At 45.8% G+C, this 27938-nt stretch overlaps 1 protein-coding gene across 1 annotated transcript; it reads left to right on the forward strand.

The window, feature by feature from the left end:
- Window positions 1-572: 572 nt before the first annotated feature.
- Window positions 573-27934, forward strand: LOC133151129 (H/ACA ribonucleoprotein complex non-core subunit NAF1-like; the record flags this gene model as incomplete). The annotated part of the gene is made up of 7 exons (XM_061273894.1): window positions 573-674; window positions 1575-1668; window positions 1856-1938; window positions 3888-4048; window positions 4470-4521; window positions 27351-27423; window positions 27522-27934. Coding segments are annotated over 7 exons (978 nt in total), but the record flags the coding sequence as incomplete, so codon positions are not given.
- Between the last annotated feature and the right edge of the window lie 4 nt (window positions 27935-27938).

Consider the following 27938-nt stretch of genomic DNA (forward strand, 5'->3'; position numbering starts at 1 on the left):
ACTGCCGTGGTCAAACCACCACCCATTCTGATTTTTTTTGCAGCCATTGAAGCTTTCACTGCTAAAATGAGCGCAACGAAGACATGCTAAAGCTAATACTAGTCTTCTGCCGGCAGTCATGTCTGTTCAAAGCCATTCTATCCACATTGAAAATCAGCCATACCTTTCTCAGCTTTCAAATGATTTTTATGCATCTGACTTGTGATGATACTTACAATGTATTTTGCTTAAATTAAATCTTTCAGATGGGGGAACATTTTCTGAAAAAGAATGAACAGATGGAACAATCCACTCATGAGAAGGAGATGGCAGTTCAACCGGAAACTCCAGCTTCATTGCAGAGTTTAGACACACAAGAGCATCAAGAGGCACATGAAAATACACATACAATTTCAGTTGCAGCAATACCATCTTTAGTCTCTGAGCATAACATAGAGGGCTTTGGTACTGAAATGTCAGAAGATTCAGACAGGTATGAGAACACTATAAAATAAGTTCACATGCTGGGTGGAAAAGTTTGAATATAAAATTATTGCTCATAACATTTCTTCTCCGTTCTTTGTTGTAGCTCTTCATCCTCTTTTTCACCTGACACTGTGTTTGAAAATGCTGCTGAAGATGAGGATTTAAACCAACCAGCTCCCTTTAAAACAAAAGATGAAATTTTACTTGAGGTCAGTCATTTTGGTACTATATTGAAAAACAATATACAATATGAGATAAAAGGCAGTGTGTATTGCATGGTGCATATTTAAACCGATCACACACGAGTGCTGTCTGAGCAGGTGAGGTTGGGACAGGCCACCTCAACAGTAGCCAGCAAGCAGAGTAGCATCTTTTCACAGAGTTACCAAGTGTTCTGTATTGTCCGTAATTTATAACGGAAATCTCTGAACACGCCTGTCCAATATGAAGTCAGAACTTTTCACGCACCAGCAAGGACGCTTTCTCTTCCAGAGAGGTGACATTCCAAGACCCTTTAGCCAGCTTCTGCACATTTAAAACTGCTGGGACTGACCCAAGACGTTTGATCAATTTGACCCAATTTTGGCTTGTTTTGCAAAAAAAAAAAAAACACTGGGTTGTTTTGTGAAAATAATTGGTTGTTTTGTGTAAAACAACCTATAAGATTGAGTCTATTCAATTTGTAACCCAAGTTGTTTTTGAACCAGCATTTTTAAGGTTGTGTAGCCTAGGATTATACCGCCGAGGTCCCTGACTTCGGCTGCCACCCACCTCTCCTCACACCCGCCCAACCCAGTTTGGCCACTCCCACAAGGTAGTGAGTCGATGGGATTGAGATTCTAACTTCCGTATTTCCTCTTTGGACTGTGTCCTTGCTGGGCTCCTTGGGTGCAAGCCTCTGCCAGCCTGCCTCCAGAAGGTGGCCGCAGTGACCCATGTTATTTGTTTAAAATCTTAGGTATTCGACATTGGTTTCGTCATTTTCAGGTTTTGGTTTGGGCCAAGAATTTATTTTAATGCATTCACTGTATTGTTCCTCAGGATATGTAGAGTTATTGATCCTTGAAAATATGAAAGGTGTTCATACATGAACATATATTTATGTACAGGATTTGCCAGCAGTGGAGGAACTGACTGTGTCACTACCAGATGATGTAGAACTAATCCCAGTTGGAACAGTATCTAGTATCATACAGCAGCTTGGTAAGTAAACACGCACGGGTGCGCACTCACTCACTCACTCACTCACTCACTCACTCACTCACTCACTCACTCACTCACTCACTCACTCACTCACTCACTCACTCACTCACTCACTCACTCACTCACTCACTCACTTCATTGTTGTTTTACTTTCTCAATTAAATCATAATATGAACTGTCTATGCAGTAATAATCCAGTCTCTGCAAGACTCACCCGCTTTGAATGACGACAGCATCATCTTCCAATCTGATCGAAGAGCTTTGGGCAAGGTTGGCTAATACCAGAGCAAATTACCTGTGTTTACATTCTGTTGGTGGAAAATTGTACACTGTTCTCTTGCTACTGCTCCCGTCCACCGCGTATCTCCGCAGCTCCGCTCGCACCTCTGTTTCCTCTCCCTCGGACTACTAGCTACGTTAGCCAGCTAGCCAACAGCCAGCTGGCCAAACAACCGGACCCTCCTGAGTCTGTGGTTGCTTGCTCTGGAGTCGAGTGAGTGCACTCATGTGTTTGTGGTGGTAGTTGTGCTAGCCCAAACTGGCCCGCTGCGTCCCTCCCACACCAATAGCAACAGCTCTGACCCAGCTCTCTGGCGTCCTGAGGGGGAGCCTCCACTCCCTGCGAGCTCGCCAGCCGTGGCTCATTTGTGTGCCACCATGGCACACTGGGGCCTGCCGTTCATGCGGGTACAGTCGGGGTCGACCAACACCACTCACTGCACCAACATCACCACCTGGTCCACTGCTGCTTCCACACATCTCACTGCCCACCAGCTTTTAGCTAACCAGCTACTAGCCACTGCTAGCATACTACCTGGACTATTCTCAGCTGCTGTCACGTCTCATCTCTTCCGTGGACTATTACTTCTGCTACTCCAGGCTCCTACTCCACCAACTTCTCGCTCACGCATCTGAACTGTTGCTGATCTTCACCGTTTAAACAACAACCCATGTCTCCCTGCTGCTGCTGCTTCCGCTGTGAGCAAAGCTGGGACCCTTCGCCGTCGCCGCTACATCCACCATGGCTCTGGACTTTCTTTTGACCAACACTTTCCCCGACGGCTCACCTATCCCTTCTTTCTGGACTACCTCCCATCACCCTCACCTCCCGTACTGCCAACCTCAACAACCCACACCCCCCATCCCCCCTCCTCCATCCATCTCCTTCGCACTGCTGACCGATGTCCTGTTTCTAACTGTATCCTATTATCTCGCCCTCGTACCCCCCCTCTCTGTACGTTCCCACCTTTTTTCCCTGTAAGCGTCTTGGGTCCTTGAAAGGCGCTATATGAATTATTATTATTACTTCCCGGTTTGTTTTTCAAGGCTTCGCGATCACCCGTTTACTTGTGTGAGCACAACGTCATCTATTCTAGTTTAAACTCCCTATTTTGTGTTTTTTCTTATTTTTGGGAGAAAAATACAGCACAAAATTTATAAATGGATAAATAAACAACTCATTGACAGTTCAAAACTTTGACGATTTTGATCAACGTTGTGATTAGTTGACTAATATCGGCATCCCTTGTACATAGTGGCAAGTTCCTGACATCGCAGTAGGGATGGGCGATATGTATAGTTTGCGAAGTTGTGAATGTTGTTTTGGCGATGTGTAATTTTACTATATGATTTTTTTTTTTAACACGCCAAAAATCAAGTGTGGTGCAAGTGGTTGTTTGTCCTTACCATGGCGCCATGCCACGGCACCAGCCTCAAAAAGGGATTTCCAGGTTTTCGTGCCACTATTAAAGAAAACGCAAGAAAATCTCGCGAAATCCTACTTACCTGCAACTTATTCCAAACACTGCAACTTTACTGCAACAACATTTAAAAAATGTATGTTTCAGGTCAGTTTTTCAGGTATATCGCCTGAAATGGCTTTGTGGGGGCTCTACTGGAAATAGTTGCGTTGGCCGAACACACTAAATGTACGTCACATTCCTGTTTTAGACGATAGCGAATAGCAGAGAATGTTATGGGAATTGGCAGAAAAACAAAAATGAAAAACGGAAAATATGAAGCACTTGCCAACTAAAATCACAGCGAAGGACAGTGCAAAGCAATAGCCGATGATGTGTGCACCAACAGAATACACATGCATTTTCCTTCGACCACATTCACTGATATTCCAATAATAGAATGTTAAACCCCCTCTGGATGATATGCAAAAATAATGAGTAATCAGGAAATAAATTTGAGTTCCCATTTCTGTGTCCAAGGTTTTCGAAGTCTTTGGTCCTGTAGCCAGACCTCTGTATATCTTGCGTTTCAACTCTCCTGGTGATCTCAACTCTCAGGGGCTGACACTTGGATTGATTGTTTATTACGCACCACATGTGAAAGAATATACTGAATACATCTTCCTACAGCAACTTCAACTGTGAGTACATAGTCATAAGTCTACAGTATGAGGCATAATGAATGTTTAGAACACAGGTGTAAAACTCAAGGCCCGGGGGCCAGATACGGCCCGCCACATCATTTTATGTGGCCCGCGAAGACACATTGTGCATCAAATTCATGTGTCATTACTAGAATTGCAAATTGTCTTCACTTTTAATTTCTTTTTTTTTTTTTTTTTTTACTATATTTGACCAGTTTTTACTCGTCTGATTTGAAAACGAGTTATTTGTCAGTTTGTTTTGGAGCTTTTACTGTATATAATATGAGGTGCTCATACATTTCATAATGGCCCTCCAAAAGAAGCTATGACTACAATGCGGCCCACGAAAAAAATGAGTTTGACACCCCTGGTTTAGAATGTATTCATTTGTTGTTGATTTTTTTTTCCCCCTCCACAGTTCAAAGGGCTCAGATGCCTCCTGGAAAAATGATCAAGAACCACCAGTAGAGGTAGTACATTCTACAGATTGAATATTTGTCTCCATTGTTTAAAATGCAATTGTTTTAACCAACCGTTTTAGCTCCATGCAATTTGGTGAGTCTCCACACTGATATCGCCCACCCGGAACAGCAGGGGAGCTATGCTAAATTGCGCTTTGTTGACTTTTTTTGGCCTTTAACACAATACGGCCAGATAAACTAGCAATAAAATTACTGGATATAGGACTTAGGATCACCATGGGCTGCAAAATTCGAAATTGTCTTTTAGACTTTTTTTTAGACTGAAAATCAATCACTCTGTCTCGATACGACTATTCAAAGGGGTATGTGCTGAGCAAGGTTATTTCAGTTGGCGAAAATTAACGAAATAACCACTACTAAACGTAAAACCGTCCCTTACGGTTGCCCATATACGAGGTACGACCCAAAAAAAAAAAGCAAGGATTGGGGACTGTCAAGCCGTTTTTCATCTTTTCGTGTAATAATGCCTATCCAGGTCAAAGGCAGACTAATCTCTCAGGCCATCATTCGGACCATTTCGGCATTTTGTATGTTCAGACCAAATACGAATTTTAACTCGGAAGTGGGTGCCCATAAGTTAAGTAGTTGTGAATAGTATATTAACCTGCTAATGTGCTTTAAATTTGTCGCTGATGGTTTAGTGGTACACTCGACTGACTTGTGTGTGTGGACACCGTGGGATCGATTTCCGCTCAGTGGAGGTGTGCATTTGGATGTGATTGGTTGTTCGTCTCTAAATGTGCCCTGCGACTGACTGGCGACCAGTTCAGGGTTTAGTCTGCCTTTCGCCCGAAGTCAGCTGGGATAGGCTTCAGTACACCCATGAGCCTGAATTGGGTAAGTGGTGTTGAAAATGGATGGATGAGCTTTAAATGTTTATCAAAAATTCGGAAATAATATTTTGTAGTACTTCACAATCTCCAACTTGGATTTGATTTTACAATTGGTTGTAATGCAGAATGGGTACCTGGTTAAAGTGAGTCATTTTAAATTTAAAACTTTGGGGCATGTTGCCGGTATTGTGACAGCTTGTGCGCGACTGACAGCTGTGTATGTGTGACGTCTATACGGAGTGTACATTTCCGTGAAGTGGTCTGAAGGAGGAAAGTGGAGTGAGTGGAAGTAGTCAAGTGTGTGCGCATCCCAACTAGGCCCTGATAGGAACAAACAATAGAATACTGAGTTGAGTGCAAGAACCAAGAGAAAAAAGAACGGCAAATGAACTAGAACTGCAGTGTGACCCGTGTCTCCTCGAGTGTGCGTGCGTACCTGCGTGCGTGCGCCCGTCGGTCTGGCGTGTGTGTCTGATAGCGTGTGTTTTATTTGGATCATGGGCGACCCCTGTTGATGACGTGCGATGACTGCAACCCCGTAGACAATTCAGGCTTTGGAGAAAAGGCTCCTCTGCGTCCCCCAACTAAGGTTAGATAGCAAGCAGGAACTGATAACAGAATTGAATGTGAGGGGACTTTGGGTATGCTCGTGAAATAACGTGTGGTTTGTTTGCTCTGACCAAATGAAATTTAAGTGCCTGCTCTCTCTCTCTCTTGGAACAAGTCGTGCTTGCGTATGTTGGTGACTGGTGCTAGGAAATAGACAGACGTGACAGGCAACTTCAGCTGCAGAGAGGTTGCGCCTTTCTCTTAAATCAGCCGCAGAAAGGCTAATCTTTGTGATATGTTAAAGTAGTCATTAATAGTGAGGTCCATGTAAATTTTTAGTGCCAATTTAGACCTGAATTTTAGATTTTAAGCGATAGTCTTGACAATTATTTTCAATAAGGACATTTTAATCTCTTCCTTCGCTGACGTCAGGCTCCTATATGATCATTTGAATAAAAACAAGCATCGGGGTTTTTTTTGTGGCCATGTCACGACTCTGTTCTCCGATCAACGAGTTGGGTTACTATCATCAGCGTAACTTTGGGTTACGCTGATGATACTCAACTCTACATCTCCTCCAAAACTATCTCCCCTGCCATTCTTTCCAACCTCACTCGCTGCTTCACAGACATTAATACTCAACTCTACATCTCCTCCAAAACTATCTCCCCTGCCATTCTTTCCACCCTCACTCGCTGCTTCACAGACATTAAAGACTGGATGACCCAAAACTTTCTCAAACTAAACGGAATTCATCATCTTCAGTCCTAAATCCAGCCTCCCCACCTACCACAACTTCACACGCTGCATTGACGGCCACTCTGTATCTCCCTCCCCTCTAGTCAGAAATCTTGGACTTTATATTAGAGATGCACCGATCCGATATCTGGATCGGATATCGGCCCCGATATCAACAAAATAGATGGATCGGGTATCGGAAAATGCAGCCGATCTGTGAGCCGATACTTTCCTTAATTTATTGGGACGCGGGCTACGTCATACGTCAGCAGCACGTGTGCCGCATGCCACGAGAGTTTTCTAAACAAATGCAAACATGGAGCGAACGTTGCTAAGCGGACGTCAAACCCTGCGCGTTCGCTTCTCTTCGGGTTGCTAATGGGACGTCAAAGGCTGCGCGTTCGCTTCTCTCCCGAATGGGGGGGGGGGGGGGGCGGTCGGCTAATCGGATGTCAAACGCTGCGTGTTCGCTTCTATTCCGGGGGGGGTGTTAATGGGACGTCAAACGCTTTGTGTGGCGGGCTCTATCTGTAATGTTTCTCTATACCATGAGAAATAACTTGACAAGACGACCAGGTTTTAGGGAAGCAGTGAGTCAATCATGTATTGATGTTCGTTTCTTTTTAGCCGCAGTCTCTCCTAGCTACAACATGCCATCCGCCCGCCATACCTCTAGCTCCACCCCCCAGTACGGGTAACCACACAGTCCAAATACATTACATCATCTAGTGTGGAAACTGAGAAGCTGAGCTCAAGCTTCTTGTGCGGGCCATATTCAATTATGTTTTCAGAATTTGCTGCGGGCCAATAAAAACTGGACCGTTAGTTTGGACACCCCTAATTTAGAGCAAAGAACTGTGTAGTCTGCCTGATGCCATTGCCTTTGGTCTTTTCTGTTCCACATGTAGAGTTATGTAGCTTGTTAAGTCAACCATAATATCGGATCGGTATCGGGTATCGACCGATACGCAAAGCAACGGCATCGGTATCGGTATCGGAACTGAAAAAGTCGGATCGGTGCATCTCTACTTTATATGGATCCCACACCCCCAAGGGGTATGGATACCCCCGGTTAAGAACCCCTGCTCTAGACCCTGCAGATATTTTCTTGGCCCTCGGTGTCACTAAAAGACTAGCGTTTTCCAAACGAAGGTTACGAGACGGAACATAAAGAACAACTAGGTCGACGAAATATGAAGGCGCTAAGCCATGCAGTGATTTATAGGTTAATAGAAGAACCTTGAAGTCACATCTTAAATGGACCGGGAGCCAATGTAAGTTGGCTAATATTGGGGTAATGTGATCAAATTTTCTTGTCCGTGAGAGCAGCCTCGCAGCAGCATTTTGTACTAACTGTAGACTTTTGATGCTGGACTTAGGAAGACCAGAGAATAACATTACAGTAGTCCAGGCGCAACGTGACGAACGCATGTATGATAGTTTCCGCATCACCGGTCGAGAGGATCGGACGAATCTTAGCAATATTACGAAGGTGAAAAAACGCCTTAAATAGGCCTTAAGGACTTAAATACAAAACATTACATTGATTGAGGTGACACAGGAAGAGAGGGGCGACGCGAACAGAAACTATGGCAACCTAGACACATAGCAAAACTGGGGACGAGACATGACAAATCTCCCTCGAAATAAAACTTGAAATCACCTTTCTTCTTGTTTGTTGTCAATCGCGCATCGCATTCAGCCATCCTGCCCAACACACTTAGTAAAACTCATAATTGACGACACATCGTTTGATGCGATGTTTGTTTTTTAATCTCCATCGCAAACCGGATATCATACGGAGGCCGCCATTACAGATGCGCAGAACGGATGCGCAAGACACGTCAGCTATATTAAGAGCGAGAGTTGTTTTCTTCCTATTAGTTTCAATTCACAGTTTAATTAGCAGTTTCAATCAGCAAATAACAAAATGCGTATTACAGGTCGGTCATATTTTATTTCACAACACTTTGCCTTGTTCCTTTTGTCTCTGCTGTTCACTTCAAACACGCTCCATGCGACCGCAATGCTCTCGTATCAGACGCTTGCTCGATCACCTGCTCGTTTGCTGTCTGTCACAATGTACCCTACACAAATCCGAAACATTTGTTGCGGCTCCGAGTCACGACGAGGGGCAAGTTTTGGTTTCCAAGGGTGTTTTTATTCCTCTTCAACGTCTCTCCCATACAGAGCCGCCTTTTTCCCGTGCGCGCACGGAGCGCGGTGGTGCGTTTACGGGCAGTCGGAGAAATCAATGCCAACAAAAAAAATTACATCCAGCCTAGTTAAGACCATACCAAAGACTATAAAAATGGGACCCATTGCCTCCCTGCGTGTGTGACGATCATTGGGACTTGGGAAAAAAAAAAAAAATTTAAAAAAAATTCATAAAAATTGGGTGCGTATTATACATGGGTACAGGCTTTTTTCCAGCATCAGCATGCCATTTTTAGGGTGCGTATTATACATGGGGGCGCACTATACACGGAAACAAACGGTACCCTCGTTTCCGATGAGGACAAAAAAAAGAGGCCTTCTATGCATGTCTGGATGAGGTATTGTCAAAAATCCCCAAGGAGGACAAGATTATTATATTGGGAGATTTCAATGCCAGAGTGGGCCGGGACCACCACCTCTGGAAGGGCACCATTGGAAAGGAAGGCATTGGAAACATCAACTCCAACAGGGTTTTGCTTCTTAGCAAATGTGCTCAATACGACCTTACCATCACCAATACCATCTTTCGCCAGAAGAACAAACTCAAGGGTTCATGGAGACACCCTCGCTCTAAACAATGGCATCTTATTGACTACGTCATTGTCAGAGCCAGGGATCAGCGCGACGTGAGCATCACAAAAGCCATGATGGATTCAGAGGCCTGCTGGACAGATCACCGCCTGATACGATCCAAGATGTCCAACAGACTCAAGAGGAAGAGGAGACTGCAAAAGAAGCTGAGCCGGCAGAGACTAAACCTCGAGACCCTGAACAACACTGTCGCCCTGCAGCTGTTTCAGGCCTCTCTTGAAGAAAGCCTCAATCAGGAATACCCTGAGGACATTGAAGAACACTGGAGCCTGCTCAAGTCTTCCATCCTCGACACCTGCCGTGCAACTCTCGGGTACAAGGCCAGAAAGCATCAGGACTGGTTTGATGAGAACGACACAGAGATAGAACAGCTCATATCCAAGAAAAAGGAAACCTTTCGTGTCTGGCAAAATGACATCACCTGCACAGCAAAGAGACAGGCTCACTCCAGAGCCAAGGCTGACGTCCAGAGCCGGGTGAGACAGATTAAGAACTCCTGGTGGACAGAAAGGGCACTGGAAATCCAGAGTTTGGCAGACTCTGGTGACACCAGAGGCTTTTTCAGCGCTACTAAGGCTGTCTACGGCCCAAGCCATCGCGGCCAAAAAACCCTACGCTCTAAAGACGGGCAGGAGCTGTTGAAGGACAATGAGTCCATAAACAACCGGTGGAGAGAGCACTTCCAGGAACTCCTCAGGCTCCAGCACGACCACAACCCAGCACCACTTTCCCCTGCCCACACTGCGCGCGCGCGTTTTTTTTTTTAAGTCACACAAGAAGATTTCCGATGAATTCAAAGATTTGGAGTGACAAGGGTGGTTCGATAAAATAGTTGTTTATATTATTGTTATTTCATACATAGTTTATATATTGTTATATGGGCCTGTGGAAAATTCTGAACTGCAACGCGCCGCTGACGTCGGACTTGTTTACATAAAGGAGGATGAACTCGATCAATGGCTTTAATGATTTGGAGTGACAGATGGTTTGCTAAACGTGTTAATTATGTTATGTTATGTTATGTAGTTATTTGAATAACTATTAATGTTACATCAGGCCCGTTCTAAGCTTCTCGTTTGTGTTTGTCACGTTAGCATATCATATCGTTAACCTGTGGTTGCTGGTTTATATCTGTTTTTGGTGTGATTTTGTCAAGTAAATTTCTCCCAAAATGTGACCTATACTCCGGTACGACTCATATGTGGTTTTTTTCACTTTATTGTGCAGTTTATGGCTGATGCGACTTGTACTTCGGAGCGACCTTCAGTCCGAAAAATATCAAAGTCAAAGTCTGCTTTATTGTCCCTCCCTTCATACGTCAAGACACACAAAGAAACCGAAATTCCGTTTCCTCTATCCCACGGTGAGGAGACATAGTACACGATAGACATACAAGTAGACGACACAAAATAAAAACAAGAAGGCACAAACAATAAATAATAAATAAATGATGAGTGATGAATAAATAATAAACAAATAACAATAAATAAGAGGAGCAAAACTGAGCCAGTGTGCATACAGCAGACAGTAAGCATAGCGCAAAGTACAGGACGCTACGCAGAAAGGGGGAGAGACTTCAGGATCCTAACAGCCTGGAGTATGAAGCTGTTGGTGAGCCTGGTGGTGCGGGAGCGCAGGCTCCTGTACCTCTTCCCAGAGGGCAGAAGCTCAAACAAAGAGTGAGCGGGGTGACTCACATCACTCACAATCGTGGTCGCCTTGCGGGTGAGATGAGAGATGTAAATGTCTTTCAAGGAGGGGAGTGAAGCACCAATAATCTTACTAGCCGTGTTCACTATGCGCTGCAGGGCCTTCAAGTTGTAGTCAGTGCAGCTGCCACCCCAAACAGCAATACAGCTGGAGAGGACGCTTTCAATGGTGCCACGGTAAAATGTAGTCATAACGGCCGGAGGAGCGCTCGCTCGCCTGAGTTTCCGCAGGAAGTACAGGCGGCGCTGGGCCTTCTTCGCCAGTGATGCGGTGTTGGTGGACCAGGAGAGATCCTCACTGATGTTCACCCCCAGGAACCGGGCGCTGCTCACTCTCTCCACCACAGCACCGTCGATGGTCAGCGGCAGGTGTTGGGTGTGACCCTTCCGGAAGTCAACAACAATCTCCTTGGTCTTGTTGACATTCAGCAGGAGGTTGTTGTCCCTGCACCACGTGGTCAGAAGGTCAACCTCCAACCTGTATTGAGTCTCGTCTCCCTTGGTGATGAGACCCACCAGAGTCGTGTCGTCAGCAAACTTCACTATGCGGTTGTCGCTGTAGTTTGCAGTGTAGTCATGTGTCAGGAGGGTGAAGAGCAGCGGACTGAGCACGCAGCCTTGGGGGGGCCCCTGTGCTCAGCGTGATGCTGGCGAAGATTTTGTCACCAACGCATACCACCTGTGGCCTCTGACAGAGGAAATCCAGTAGCCAGTTGCAGAGGTAGGTACTGAGACCCAGCTTGTCAAGTTTGCTGATGAGACGTTGTGGCACAATGGTGTTGAAGGCAGAACTGAAGTCCACAAACGGCAATCTCACATATGAGTCCCTTCTCTCCAGGTGGGTGAGGGCCGAGTGGAGGGCAGAGCAGATGGCATCCTCAGAGGACCGTTTGGCTCGGTACGCAAACTGGAAGGGGTCAATGGTGGGGGGGAGAACGGATCGGATGTGCTCCATGACAAGCCGCGCAAAGCACTTCATGATGATAGGCGTAAGTGCCACAGGGCGGTAGTCATTGAAGCAGGACGGAGCAGGTTTCTTCGGCACAGGTACGATGGTGGCAGCTTTGAAACACGACGGGACGATGGCCTGCTGCAGGGAAGTGTTAAAGATGTCCGTGAAGACACCCGTCAGCTCACCAGCGCAGTCCTTCAGCGCTCAACCCGGGATGTTGTCAGGGCCCGCCGCCTTACGGATGTTGATAGCGGCAAGCGCCCTCCTCACGCTGTCGGTGGAGAGGCACAGGGGCAGCTCGTGTGAAGGGGGAGTGGCCTTTAGCGGGCAAGTTCTGTTCAGAGCGTCGAAGCGAGCAAAGAAGCGGTTAAGGTCATATATATATATATATATATATATATATATATATATACATGGTAGTTTATATATCGTTATATGGGCATGTGGAATAATTTGAACTGCAACTGACGACGAGTCCGACGTCAGCGGAGTGGCGCACACGCGGCGTTGTTTACAGAAAGGACGAAGAATTCGATCGATGGATTCAATGATTTGGAGTGACACAGATGGTTCGATAAACGTATTATTTATGTTATAGTTATTTGAAGAACCGTTAATGTTACGTCCGGCCCATTCTCAGCTCCTCGTTTGTGTTTGTCACGTTACCATACCATATCGTTTAGCCTGATTTTGCTGGTTCATGTCTTTATTTGGTGTTGGATTTTGTCAAATAAATTTCCCCCAAAATGCGACTTAAACGCCAGTGCGACTTACCTACCTGCACAATACCTAAACTGTAAAATATGCAAAATTGTTGGACAATCTGCCCAACTTCAGGAGGGTTAAGAAATCGCCTCATGCTCCCAGTCGTGATAATGACTGTAGCTAAAGCCAACACTTTTGGAAAAACAGTTGAAAAAGATCAAGAGGGATAAACTTGAAATGGCCTCCACCTGCAAAACCAGTCCTGTTTTGGGGACCATCTCGTTGTTGCCCCTCTAGTGCATCTGTTGTTAATTTCATGAACACCAATGCAGCTGAAACTGATAGCAAGCGCAGACCCTGCTCATTTTTCCGAGTCTCCGAGATGTGGCCGCAGCAAGTGTTAATCCTGACATGAAACAGTACAAAGACAATATTTCAGGGTTGCTGAGGGAGTTTGAGAAACAATTTCAGGTCTTTAGCAAACTCGAGACTGAATTTGTAGTTTTTCGCTCACCATTCACAGTCAGAGCTTCTGACGTGCCTGTTGACACAACTTGAAATCATTGATTTGCAGTGTGATGTAGAATTGAATGACAAATTTGCCTCTGTGGGCTTGGACACATTTTACAAGTATTTCCTTCCACGATATCCTAAATTGACAGCACTGGTTGCAAGAATGTTGTCCATGTTTGGGACTACCTACCTTTGTGAGCAAGTTTTCTCACTAATGAACATTAATAAAACAAAGCTACGCTCAAAACTCACACATAAACACTTAAATGAGATTCTGAAACCAGCTGCTACTCAGAATATGATGCTTGATATTGATCAGTGACGTGCGGTGAGGTTCATGACTGGGGGGGCACTGACGTCACCCACCCCCCATCCGGTAAAATTTGTCCGGCACCTAACTGTGTCACAAAAAAGGTTGGAGAACGCTGCTCTTGTGTGGCTTATTCATTATTTAATTTGAACTATTTTGATTAAAATCTCATATCAGCAGTCTTCTCACATAAAAACACTCAATAAAGCACATGAAATCAAAAACGTGTTTTCGATCGTGCGTACCACTCCGTTCCAAAGTCCCGTTGTCCAAATCAAACCTTTTTACTCCGGAGATGTCTTATTCGACAGGAAGCATCCCGGGATCACTAGCACCCCCTGCCATAAGGCTGGAGAAACTTTCTTCGTAGCCTCCGTAAGATCTCTTTTCAAAGCCGTTTTGTTCATGTAAAGAAACACGACATTACCGACAGATGACAAAAAAGACAAGATATTATACAGTATACACCAGCTTAACTACGGAAATCAATTAATATAGCCACAGTGTTTGAACACTTAAACAGGGACATAAAGACAGAGAGCAGTTCAGTCTAACTGCATAGCCTGTCAGCATCCGCAGCCGTGGGATTACGCAATCCTCAGAGGAGGCAAGGCAGGAAGTTGCCTCCTCCGAGCGACTCGTCTTCGGTTTTAACATAACTATAAAAATTCAGCGATTTTGGTTCAAAATGATACAAAACTTCTGAAATTAAAAGGAAAATGACTTTATAATCAAAACAATTGAATTTATTTTTTCCCCTTTTCATGATGGCAGGGGAGGCACGGCCTCCCTTGCCTCCTCTGACCGCATGTCCCTGGGGGGAAGACTGCAAATCCCCCGGGTTGTTGAGACAACCCGAGGCCCGATGTGGTATTGTGTTCTGAAGAGGCAAAGATCAACCTCATACAACTCAGAGACCAAGTGTCCCGTGCAGGAATTGAACAGGGCGACCAAATGCAGCTTGGACCAGGGTTCATTGAGGGAAAAAGGTGTTGGAGGAGAGGATAAACGGAACAAACAAGCAGGAACAAGCAGGAACGTGAAGCTTGCCCCCCACCCCACGCAGAATTTAATGAAAATAGTCTGTTTCGTTTGTGCTGGTTTGTGCCGTAAAAATTTTCGTTTGTGCAGCAACGGTTTTCTAGTTATAGAAGATTATTTTATAGGTCATCCAGAGTTCACCCAGCCCCCCATCTGCTCAAAATGAACCCAAAATGGTACCGTTTGTTTGTGCTTCGTTTGTGCTGGTTTGTGCTGCAAACATGTTCGTTTGTGCGGCTACGGTTTCGTAGATGTTATATATTTAATTTATAGCGATGACGTCACCCAGCCCCCCATTTTACTCCAAATGGACCCAAAATGGTACCGTTCGTTTGTGCTGGTTTGTGCTGCAAATATTTTCGTTTGTGCTGCTACGGTTTCGTAGATATTACACATTTAATTTATAGCGATGACGTCACGTAGCCCCGCCGCCCCATTCACTTCCAAATGGACCCAAAATGGTACCGTTCGTTTGTGCTGGTTTGTGCTGCAAAAACCTTTGTTTGTGCTGCTACAGTATCGTAGATAATACACATATTTATAGCGATGACATCACCCAGCCCCCCATTTTTCTTCAAATGGACCCAAAATGGTACCGTTCGTTTGTGCTTTGTTTGTGCTGGTTTGTGCTGCAAAAATTTTCATTTGTGCTGCTACGGTTTCGTAGATATTTCACATTTAATTTATAGCAATAACGTCACGTAGCCCCGCCCCCCCCCATTCACTTTCAAATGGACCCAAAATGGTACCGATTGTTTGTGCCGCAAAAAAATTTGTTTGCGCTCAGTGAATCATTCAATTTGTCATTTATTTAATATTAATTTATTTTCTAGAGATGTCAAATCCTTGCTCCATGGATCGTTAATTGATCATTTGTTTGTGGCATTGCAATTTTTCATTACTAAAATCATGCATCTTCATGTATTTTTTCAAGCGACAAGTGCACAACTATCTCTGAAGATTGTGAAGATTGTGTGAACAGTGAGTGACAGAAAGTGGAACAACATGTATGGCGGGCATCACAGGCAAATAAACTGATGGACTTCGGAGACTGAGCCAAGCCACCTGCCAAATTTGACCACCCTGCACAAGGCAAAACAAGAGAAAAATTATTTGGCATTAGGTGACAAAAATCCAATTTTCTCATTGCAGATGTTGAAATACAGTGCACCTCACAGTGACAGCATCAAAGACATTGGACTTGACAAGTTTTTCTGTCACTATTGGAGTCAAACACAAATGCATGTGTACAAGAGCTTAAAGAAATCCCTCCCAATATTATGTGTTGATGCAACTGTCTCAATAGTTAAAAAACTGATGAGACCGAATGGCATGTCTGGCCATATCTTCCTGTATCAGGGTGTTATGACAGGGCATACCAGCTCCAGTGTCCCAGTCGTGCAGATGCTGTCAGAGAAGCATGATGTTAATGCTATCACACAGTAGCTGAAGGAATGGATCCATGCAGGTGCACCTGTTCCTAAAGAAGCAGTGAGTGACTTTTCTCTGGCGATTATTGGAGCTTTGGAGTCAAGGCTTTTACCCCTCATCCTGATCTGAAGAGCTACATCAATGAGTGCTTTAACACCAGCTCAGTGGCCTAGTGGTAGAGTGTCCGCCCTGAGACTGGAAGGTTGTGGGTTCAAACCCCGGCCGGGTCATACCAAAGACTATAAAAATGGGACCCATTGCCTCCCTGCTTGACACTCAACATTAAGGGTTGGAATTGGGGGGTTAGATCACCAACTGATTCCCGAGCGCGGCTTCGCTGCTGCTCACTGCTCCCCTCTCCCACAGGAGATGGATTAAAATCACATGGGGATGGGTTAAACGCAGAGGACAAATTTCACCACACCCAGATGTGTGTGTGACGATCATTGGGACTTTAAAAAAAAACATTTTATGTGGGAATCAACCTGGACATCTACCCCCATGTTTTGTCAGGGGAGATGTAGCACCCTGCATTAAGATGATCTGTCGATGGGACTGCCTGAAAACCAAAAGACCTAGTGTTAAGGATTTCTTCGTCAGGTCAATAGCACAGCTTCTTAAGTCACAATGTTTGCAACATGCAAAAGAACTTCTTCGTGCTATCACCATTGTGGCACTGAGTGAAACCGAGGATAATGACAGTTCTGGAGCCCCTATCCCATCAGAAAAAGTGAAAAGGATGTGTGTGATGCCACGACTGTCAAAGAGCCTGAGAATGTCTGCACTACTTCTCAAACGGAAGTAGTAAACAATAGGGTAAACAAATCTCATCCTGGGGGGAGCCAGATGCATCTACTGACAGTCTTCCAATGGATGACAATGCAGTTGAAAACTGGAGAGGTTTGGCGGTTCCACCGAAAAAAAGAAACCTCTGGTGCTCTCCAAATTCATGCACAATGCTAAATCTCCACTGTAATTGAGAGCGCAATGAGGAATATTCCAAGTGTATATTTGATAAAACAATGCTCCTCACAGTACTGCAGTATTAAGGCAAGTTTTACTTGTTTGTACAAACATTGCTGTCCTGCAGACTTGTGGCATAGCTTATCTTCAGACTGCTGCTGAAGAGGGACTCAGCCTTCCTGACCAATTGAAAATCCTTCCCAGTGTCCATCTGCATTCAAAACACAGGACAAAAAGTCAGTCTGCTTTATTGTCAATTTCTTCACATGCCAAGACACACAAAGAAATCTAAATAAATAAATAAGAGGAGTAAAAATGGAGCAAGTGTGCATACAGCAGACAGTCAGAATATAGCGCAAAAGTACAGGACGTTATGCAGCCGAGGGTGGATGGGGGAGAGAGTTCAGGATCCTAACAGCCTGGAGTATGAAGCTTTTGGTGAGTCTGGTGGTGCGGGAGCGCAGGCTTCTGTACCTCTTCCCAGAGGGCAGAAGATCAAACAAATAGTGAGCGGGGTGACTCACATCACACACAATCGTGGACGCCTTGCAGGTGAGATAGGAGGTGTAAATGTCCTTCAGGGACGGGAGTGAAGCACCAATAATCTTTCCAGCTGTGTTCACTATGCGCTGCAGGGCCTTCATGTTGTATTCAGTGCGGCTACCACCCCACACAGCGATACAACTAAAGAGGACGCTCTCAATGGTGCCACGGTAGAATGTGGTCATGATGGCTGGAGGAGCACTTGCTCGCCTGAGTTTCCGCAGGAAGTACAGGCGGCGCTGAGCTTTCTTCCCTGGTGATGCAGTGTTGGTGGTCCAGGAGAGGTCCTCACTGATGTGCACCCCCAGGAATCTGGTGCTGCTCACTCTCTCCAACACAGCACCGTCGATGGTCAGTGGCAGGTGTTGGGTGTGACCCTTCCGGAAGTCAACAACAATCTCCTTGGTCTTGTTGACGTTCAGCAGGAGGTTGTTGTCCCTACACCATGTGGCCAGAAGGTCGACCCCCGACCTGTATTGAGTCTCGTCGCCCTCGGTGATGAGACCCACCAGAGTCGTGTCGTCGGCATATTTCAGCACGCGGTTGTTGCTGTAGGTTGCAGTGGAGTCATGCGTCAGCAGGGTGAAGAGCAGACTGAAGTCCACAAACAGCAATCTCACATACGAGTCTCTTTTCTCCAGGTGGGTGAGGGCAGAGCAGATGGCATCCTCAGAGGACCGTTTGGCTCGGTACGCAAACTGGAAGGGGTCTATGGTTGGGGGGAGAATGGATCTGATAATAATAATAATAATAATTCATTCAATTTATATAGTGCTTTTCAATGACCCAAAGACGCTTTACAGGTAACAAAAAGGGGGGGGGGACGTATGGGGGGGTGGACAATAAGATATAATTAATAACAGGACATCGGTCAGCAGTGCGAAGGAGAAGGATGGAGGAGCAGGAGGGGCGGGAGCAGAGTTTGTTGAAGTTGGCAGTACGGGAGGTGGGGGTGACGGGGGGTTGGTAGTCCAAAAAGAGGAGATGGGTGAGCCATCGGGGAAGTGCCGGTCCAGATGTAGCGACGACGGCGAAGGATCCCAGCCTCGTGTGGAAGCAGCAGTGGACCAGGTGGTGATGCCGGTCGACCTCGACTGCACCTGCTCGAACGGCAGGCCCCAACGCACGACGGCGGCACACAGCAGAGCCATGGTTGGTGATCCCGCAGGGAGTGGAGCCCGTCGCCCGAGAACGCCGGACGGAAGGCCAGAGAGCCAGGCCAGAGCTGCCTTCGAGTCCACAGCAGGCGGCCACAGGCTCAGAGGCAGGAGGGTCCGGTGGTGGTTTTGGCCAGTTGGCTAGCTGGCTAACGTAGCTGGTAATCCGAGGGAGAGGAAACAGATAGGTGAGAGCGGAGCTGCGGGAGCGCGAAGTGGACGGAAGACAACACGAGAAAAATAAAAGAAGAGACGGGTGCACTGAAAACTGGAAAACAAAAAACAAGTAACGGACACGGTCCGGGACAGAAGCGGCAGTGAACAAATCTGACGCCAGCGTGCTCTAACCCGGAAGACAACAGACGGTGGGGGGAGGAGTTGTTGACACGATCTGATATGCTCCATGACAAGCCGCTCAAAGCACTTCATGATGATGGGTGTCAGTGCCACGGGGCGGTAGTCATTGAAACAGGATGGAGCAGGTTTCTTCGGCACAGGTATGATGGTGGCAGCCTTGAAACATGATGGGATGATGGCCTGCTGCGGGGAAATGTTAAAGATGTCCGTGAAGACACCCATCAGCTCCTCAGCGCAGTCCTTCAGCGCTCGACCTGGGATGTTGTCTGGGCCCGCCGTCATACGGGAGTTGATAGCGGCAAGCGTCCTCCTCACGCTATCGGCAGAGAGGCACAGAGGCTGCTCGTGTGGAGGGGTCTTCAGCGGGCAAGTGCTGTTCTGCTGTTCAGTACAGGCCAGGCTCTGTGTTCAGGGAATGTTACTCACAGTTACAATCTGGGAGAGTTTGTGTGGATTGACACTGACCTTGGTGGCAGTTCTAAGGAAGTTGTCTTACTTAAATTTCCCTCCAGTCTTGCTTGAATTTCCCTCCAGTGTTGATAATGTTCCCTTGGACAAATAGTTATTTTTTCACGTTTGCAAGTTTCTTTTTCTGGCTGTCATCAACTTCACATACATGTATTAATTGTTGCATTAATTAATGTTTTGGAACAGACATGGACTCACCAGGTATTTAGGTTGCGGTGAGCCTTTTTCACGTCTGATGTAATTTAATAAAAAATCATATAGGCTTATTTATAACAAGGAAGCTAATCAATGAGCACAATAAAAACATAATTACTGAAATATCCTCCTACTAAAAGCCATTTCCCGCAGTGAAAGTTTTCTGTAAGATAAAAATAAAAGGCCAAGAACATATTTACCTTGTATTCGTCCTGCATCAGGGGCATTCCAGGAGCTTGAAATTCACGACGAAATACGGTGACGTCATCACTATGAATTAAATGTGTAATATCTGCAAAACCGTAGCAGCGCAGACCAGCACAAACGAACGGTACCATTTTGGGTCCATTTGGAAGTGAATGGGGGGGGGGAGCTACGCGACATCATAGCTATAAATTAAATGTGTAATATCTACGAAACAATAGCAGCACAAACGAATTTTTTTGCAGCACAAACGAACGATACCATTTTGGGTCCATTTGGAGTAAAATGGGGGCTGGGTGACGTCATTGCTATAAATTAAATATGTAATATCTACGAAACCATAGCAGCACAAACGAAAATTTTTGCAGCGCAAACCAGCAAAAACGAAGCACAAATGAACGGTACCATTTTGGGTCCATTTGGAGTAAAATGGGGGGCTGGGTGACGTCATCGCTATAAATTAAATGTGTAATATCTACGGAACCGTAGCAGTACAAACAAAAGTTTTTGCAGCACAAACCAGCACAAACGAAGCACAAACGAACGGTACCATTTTGGGTTAATTTTGAGCAGATGGGTGCTGGGTGAACTCTGGATGACCTATAAAATAATCTTTTATAACTGGAAAACCGTTGCTGCACAAAAACGCAAATATTTACGGCGCAAACCAGCACAAACGAAGAACAAACGAAACAGACTATTTTCATTAAATTTTGCGTGGGGTGGGGGGCCAGCTTCACGAGAAAACAAACTCCAGCCGAATCGGCCACTACAGGTTAGTTAAAGGCCATGTCATAGAAATATGTCTTTAAACGTGTCTTAAATGTTTCTACTGAGGTAGCAGTCCTAATATCCATTGGTAGGGCATTCCAAAGCTCTGGAGCCCGAATAGAAAATGCTCTAGAGCCTGCAGACATTTTCTTGGCCCTCGGTGTCGCTAAAAGGGTAGCGTTTTGCGAACGAAGGTTACGAGACGGAACATAAGGAACAACGAGGTCGACGAGATATGAAGGCGCTAAGCCATGCAGCGATTTATAGGTTAATAGAAGAACCTTGAAGTCACATCTTAAATGGACCGGGAGCCAATGTAAGTTGGCTAGTATTGGGGTAATGTGATCAAATTTTCTTGTCCGAGAGAGCAGCCTTGCAGCAGCATTTTGTACTAACTGTAGACTTTTGATGCGGGACTTAGGAAGACCCGAAAATAGTACATTACAGTAGTCCAGGCGCGACGTGACGAACGCATGTATAATAGTTTCCGCATCACCGGTCGAGAGGATCGGACGAATCTTTGCAATATTACGAAGGTGAAAAAACGCAATTCTGGTTATATTCTTAATATGCTTTTGAAAGGAGAGAGTTTGGTCAAATATTACCCCGAGATTAGTTACAGTATCGCTTTGAGTGATAGTACGGTTATCTATAGTTATAGCGGTTTCCTTGAATAAGTGTTGATAACGAGTTGGACCAATTATCAACATCTCAGTTTTATCTGGGTTAAGACGAAGGAAGTTGAGAGACATCCATTGCTTGATCTCCGCAAGGCACTTCTCAAGATTACAACAATCCCGCGGATCTGTCATCGATAACGGCATATATAATTGGGTGTCATCCGCATAGCATTGAAAACTAATATTATATTTATGTATTATGTCCCCAAGCGGAATCATATAAATATTAAAAAGAATTGGTCCGAGAACCGATCCCTGTGGGACACCACATGTAACATTATAGAGCTCCGAGGACGCATTACCATGGACCACTCGGTGCGTCCTGTTTGATAGATAGGAATGGAACCAGCCTAGTGCTGACCCTGAAATACCAACACAACTTTTAAGACGCCCTAATAAAATATCGAAGTCTACAGTGTCGAAGGCAGCACTAAGATCGAGTAGTAACAGTACAGATGAAATGTTTGAATCCATAGCTATGAGGAGATCGTTAGTCACTTTAGCAAGTGCTGTCTCAGTGGAATGATTAGCTCTAAAACCAGACTGAAAAGTGTCATATCGACACTTGTTTTGTGTTGTAAAGCAAATCAGAAATTGAGTTGAATAGGCGTAGAAGAACAGTGTGGAATCCAAAATCAAAATAGTCATGGCATAACAGAAAGTCTGTGCTTGTTCTGGGTCCACTCCTTTGACCGCTGCCGTTTTGATTTTTCACTGCGAAAAACAAACCAACGACTGCTTGGTTGCTTACTCTGAAATCATTTGTGATCTCTGGAGGTTATGCAAGGTTTACCTTCATTAATGGGAATATTTTTTAATGAAATGTGATCTGTTGCTCTTCCCACATGGTTGCACTCTACACGCAATACATTACCCGTGACTTATTTATTGTCACGTGGGTGGGGGGTCTCAGAGTTTGTTAGTTTACCGACAGTTTTAAAATGATGTTGTGTGAACCAGGCTTAAATGCTTCTATCTCCCTTAAAAATGTATGCTTTCACCCTAGGAGTTACTACAGTCATTTGTAATTCTGAGGCCAGAATGTTTATAGCTTATTTATGTTTTATTTACCGTAATTTTCGGACTATAAGTCGCGTTTTTTTTTCATAGTTTGGGTGGGGGGGCGACTTATACTCAGGAGCGACTTATATATGTTTTTTTTTTCAAAAATTTTCAAAAAAATAAAATAAAATGAAACCGCGATAAACGAACCGCAATGTAGCAAGGGATTACTGTAATTTGAATTTCAAGTGACGACAGCAGCGCAACGTCGCGTCAGCAGCAGCTCGTCGAGTTAATCTTTGTCCTTTATGTAAACAACCTCCGCGCTGCTGTCGCAGCATTGCAACGACACGTGAGCAACAACAGGCTAAACGATAGGTATGCTAACGTGACATAAACACAAACTAAGAGCTGAGAACGGCCCTGAAGTAAAATTCAGAGTTATTCAAAAAACTATTACATGAATAACACGTTAATAAAACCAATTCATTAAATCCATCAATCGTCCTTTGTCAACAATGCGTGCGCGCCGCTGACGGCTCTTGCACTTCAAAATATTCCACAGGCCCATTTAACAATATATGATTTATATATCAAATCACTATTATATAAGCAATAATGTTATCAAACCATCTGTGCACTCTAAATCATTAAATCCATCGATCAAATTCCTCGTCCTTTGTCAACATCGCCGCGCGTGCGCCCTGACGTCAGCCTCGTCGTTATTCCACAGATCTACTATATAACTATATTGTAGCGTTAACAAAGTTCAAGGAAAGACGTGGGTTTGGTAAACGGCTCTTTATTTAATTTTACGTCAGGGCCGTTCTCAACTCTTAGTTTGTGTTTATGTCACGTTAGCATAGCTATCGTTTAGCCTGTTGTTGCTCGTTCATGACTGTTCTTGGTGTTGGATTTTGTCGAATAAATTGCCCCCCAAAATGCGATTTATACTCCGGAGCGACTTATATATGTTTTTTTTTTCGCTTTTTGGGCATTTTATGGCTGGTGCGACTTATACTCCAGTGCGACTTTTAGTACGAAAATTACGGTATATAACAAAAAAACTGTTTGGTGTTTCTTGTATCAAGATTCAAGAGTTTTTTATTCGCCATGTTTGAGCGTGCGAAATAAGGAATTTGACTTCGGTAAATCACAGCCTCTGTTCAACATTTAGGTGACTAACAACACTTGGGACATGTGAAAAATTGCAAATATTCTCAAACATCCCCTGTTCTTAAACTCCCAATAGGGTAAGGAAGAACTCAAAACTCCAGCTAGGGGAACTGAGAAACCTTGAGAAGAGACCACAGATGGGAAGGTCCCTTATCCAGGATGACCAGGCTGCAATGCATGCAGAGAGGACACAAAGTACAAACAGTGTAGACAAATTCAAAAAAGGTGTGGAGAGCAGGATGTTATTGCACAGTAATGACTCTGAGATTCTAAGAGTGGTGTGAGTTCATCAGAGCAACAGCCTGGGGGAAGAAGCTGTCTCTGTGTCTGCTGGTTTTGGCATACCGAGCTCTATAACGCCGTCCGGAGGGGAGTAGTTCAAACAGACTGCAACCTGGGTGAGAAGGGTCTGTAGAGATGTTCCTTGCACGTTTCCTGGTCCTGGACAGGTACAAGTCTTGGATAGATGGGAGGTTGATTCCAATGATCTTTTCTGCAGTCCTGATTGTCCGTTGCAGTCTGTGCTTGTCTTGTTTGGAGGCCGATCCAAACCAGACAGTGATGGAGGTGCAGAGGACAGACTGGATGATGGCAGTGTAGAAGGTCTTCAGAAGCTCTCGCGGCAGGTTGAACTTCTTGAGCTGTCTCAGGAAGTACAGCCTCCGCTGGGCCTTCTTCCGGACAGAGTCTATGTGGCCGGTCCATTTCAGGTCCCGAGAGATTGTGGTTCCCAGGAACTTGAAGGTGTCTGTAGAGAGAATAGTATTACTGCGGATAGTGAGGGGTAAAGGTGGTGAAGGGTCTCGCCTGAAGTCCACTGTCATCTCCACGGTCTTGAGCGGGTTCAGCTCCAGGTGGTTTTGGCTGCACCAGTGGACCAGCTGCTCCACCTCCTGTCTGTACGCAGTCTCATCACCGTCCTGGATCAGTCCGATGAGAGTGGTGTCGTCAGCATACTTCAGGAGCTTCACAGGAGAGTCACCTGAGGAGAAATCGTTGGTGTAGAGAGAGAAGAGCAGTGGGGAGAGAACGCACCCCTGAGGGGCTCCAGTATTGGTGGTCCGGGTGTCAGATGTGATGCCCCTCAGCCTCACACGCTGTCTCCTGTTGGTCAGGAAGCTGATGATCCACTGACAGGGGGAGGCAGGCACCGCAAGCTGGATGAGCTTCTGTTGGAGGATGTCAGGAGCGATGGTGTTGAACGCCGAGCTGAAGTCCACGAACAAGCTCCTGGCGTACGTTCCTGGGGTGTCCAGGTGGTGCAGGATGTAGTGCAGTCCCATGTTGACCGCATCATCCCGGTAGGCAAACTGGAGGGGGTCAAGCAGGGGGCCCGTGACATCCTTCGGGTGGTTCAGCACTAACCTCTCGAAAGATTTCATGACCACAGATGTCAGTGCGACAGATCTATAGTCATTCAAACCTGCCATGGCGGGCTTCTTGGCCAATGGAACGATGGTGGAGCTCTTGAAGCACGAGGGCACCTCACACAGCTCCAGAGAACGGTTGAAGATCCGTGCAAAGGTGGGCGCCAGTTGCTCAGCGCAGACTTTCAAGCAGGAAGGTGACACGCCATCTGGGCCCGGTGCTCTTCTGGTCTTTTGTCTCCGGAACATCTGGCGCACTTCCTCCTCGCGGATCTGGAGTGCGGGCGCGGCCTCTGCAAGAGAGAGAGTGGGTGACAACGATGATAGAGGTGTGGACAGAGCAGTTGTGGGGAGAGGTGAGTATGTAGATTGTGCTGCAGGAAGTCCCGTTGTGTGGGAGGACCGATCAAACCTGCAGTAGAACCTGTTTAGCTGGTTAGCTGGGGTTCGTTTCTTGAAGCCCGTGATGCCCTGCAGACCTTTCCGCACTGTTGAGGGATCAGGATTTGCAGAGAGGTGTCTCTTCAGGTTCTCCCCGTAACACCTCCTGGCTTTCCTGACCTCTCGGTTCAGTGTGTTTCTGGTCTGCTTGAACATGTCGCGGTCGCCGCTCCTGTAGGCCTCCTACTTGACTTTGCGCAGCCTCCTGAGGTTCGGTGTAAACCAAGGTTTGTTGTTGTTGTACGTGCAGAAGGTCTTAGTCTGCACACACAGAGCCTCACAAAAACTGATGTATGATGTGACGGTGTCAGTGAGTTCATGCAAGTCTGAAGTTGCAGCTTCGAAAACTCCCCAATCGGTGCAGTCAAAGCAGGTTTGGAGGTCCTGCCTTGACTCCACTGTCCACTTCCTCACAGTCCTCACCACAGGCTTAGAAGTTTTTAGTTTCTGCCTGTAGGCCGTGATCAGATGAACTAGACCAGGGGTGCCAGGATCCTTTCCTCGTGGGCCGAATCTCTACATGTTTTCCAAGTTTCCCTCGTTAAACACACCTGATTCAATTAATCAGGCTCCTGCTGAAAGTGAGGATGAACTGGTCATTATAATCAGGTGTGTTTAACAAGGGAAACATGTAGGGATTCGGCCCCCGAGGAAAGGAGTTTGACACCCCTGAACTAGACAGTGGTCCGAGAGTCCTAAAGCTGCACGAGCCGCAGAGTGGTATTCATCCTTAATCACGGTGTAGCAGTGGTCCAGAGTTTGTGCCCCTCTGGTGGGACACGTTACGTGCTGTCTGTATCTGGGGAGTTCGTGTGCGAGGTTCGCCCTGTTAAGATCACCCAGAACAATGATTAGTGAATTTGGTAGAAGTTTCTCCATGTCTGTTACCTGGTCAGCCAGCATCTGCGTGGCTTCACTTGCACGTGCGTGTGGTGGAATGTAAACACCCGCCATGACGATCGAGGAGAACTCCCGTGGTGAATAGAACGGCCGGCAGTTTATGAAAAGTGTTTCTAGGAGAGGGCTACAAAACTCTTTCAACACCGTGACATCAATACACCAACGTTCGTTAATGTAGAAACAGAGACCACCTACCTTTGATTTTCCAGAGAGCTCCGCGCTGCGATCTGCACGCGTTAGCCGAAACCCTGCTAGCTCCACGGCGTGGTGGGGGGTTCGTTCGCTGAGCCACGTTTCAACAAAGCACAGCGCGGCTGATCTGCTGAAGTCCGTGTTCCTTGAAGTGAGGAGCAGCAGTTCGTCCATCTTGTTCGCCAGGGAGCGGACATTTGCCAGATGAATTGACGGTAGGGCAGAACGGAACCCTCTCTGCCTCAGCTTTAGGAGGGCTCCCGCTCGTTTTCCGCGCCGCCGCCGTCGCGCTAGCTTGATAGCACCGCCGCTCCGGCTAGAATCTCCGACAAACAGTCTGAATCAGAGAGAACAGGAGAGAAAATACCAGAAAAAGACTGTCCGATGTTTAACAGCGCTTCTCTGGTAAAAGTGATCCGGGATGGGCAGCAGAGGACACAGAAAACACACAAAATAAGACAAAGAAACGGAGAGCGACTCACCATGGCTGCCATCCGCGGCACCATAAATAAGATATGGTGTTGATGTCGCTAATAAAATTTCATAAAAATAACTTAACAGGCACCTTTTTTTAAAGAAGGCACCCATATGACTGATTTGGTGAATTTCAGCCTCTTTTCAAATTGACTAAACTCAAAGTTCAACCAGCATTTCTGAACAGATTTTGGTCGTACCACTCTGTACTTTATGAGCAACAAGGCCTTTTTGTGATTACAGTAATCCATATCTCAAGCATGCAACGGAAGTGATTTTTCTTCCATTTTCCAGTCCATGGTTTATGTCTTACAGCAAATTATTGTTTTACTCTCCAGGCTTTAGACTACAGTGATGATGAGAAGGAGCAGCAAGCCAAGAGGAGAGTGAAAAACACAAAGCACAACACAGGTAAAATAAGATCATGCGAAAAAAAATGTCGTCTTACTTTAGAAGAAGGTTAAGCGTTTCTGTCATGGCTTTATTCTTGACGTTTTGTCCCCTCATAGAAATTCTTATGGTGAAGACTCTGCAGCCGCACCGTGTAACACCAAGACATTCAGCCGCTCCATTCAGGCATCTTAATGGAAACAACCCCCACCATCCTTTTCGTCATTCTCATCAGCCACCCCTGCACACAGATGTTACCCGCGAGTACCATGCTCCTCCCTGCCTTGATCTACCCTATCCTCCTCCCTCAGTCACATTCCCTCCTCCTTCTTTCTTTAGTCCATCATACACCTCTACCGGCGAGTACCATGCTCCTCCCTGCCTTGATCTACCCTATCCTCCTCCCTCAATCAACTTCCCTCGCTTCCCTCCTCCATCATTCTTTAGTCCATCATACACCTCTCTACTCTGTCCACCAATTTCTGTCCCTTTTTCAAATTTCCATCCTCCATCACCACCACCACCACAATAAAATT

Source organism: Syngnathus typhle, linkage group LG3 (genome assembly GCF_033458585.1).
Source record: "Syngnathus typhle isolate RoL2023-S1 ecotype Sweden linkage group LG3, RoL_Styp_1.0, whole genome shotgun sequence".
Classification (NCBI taxonomy): Eukaryota; Metazoa; Chordata; class Actinopteri; order Syngnathiformes; family Syngnathidae; genus Syngnathus; species Syngnathus typhle.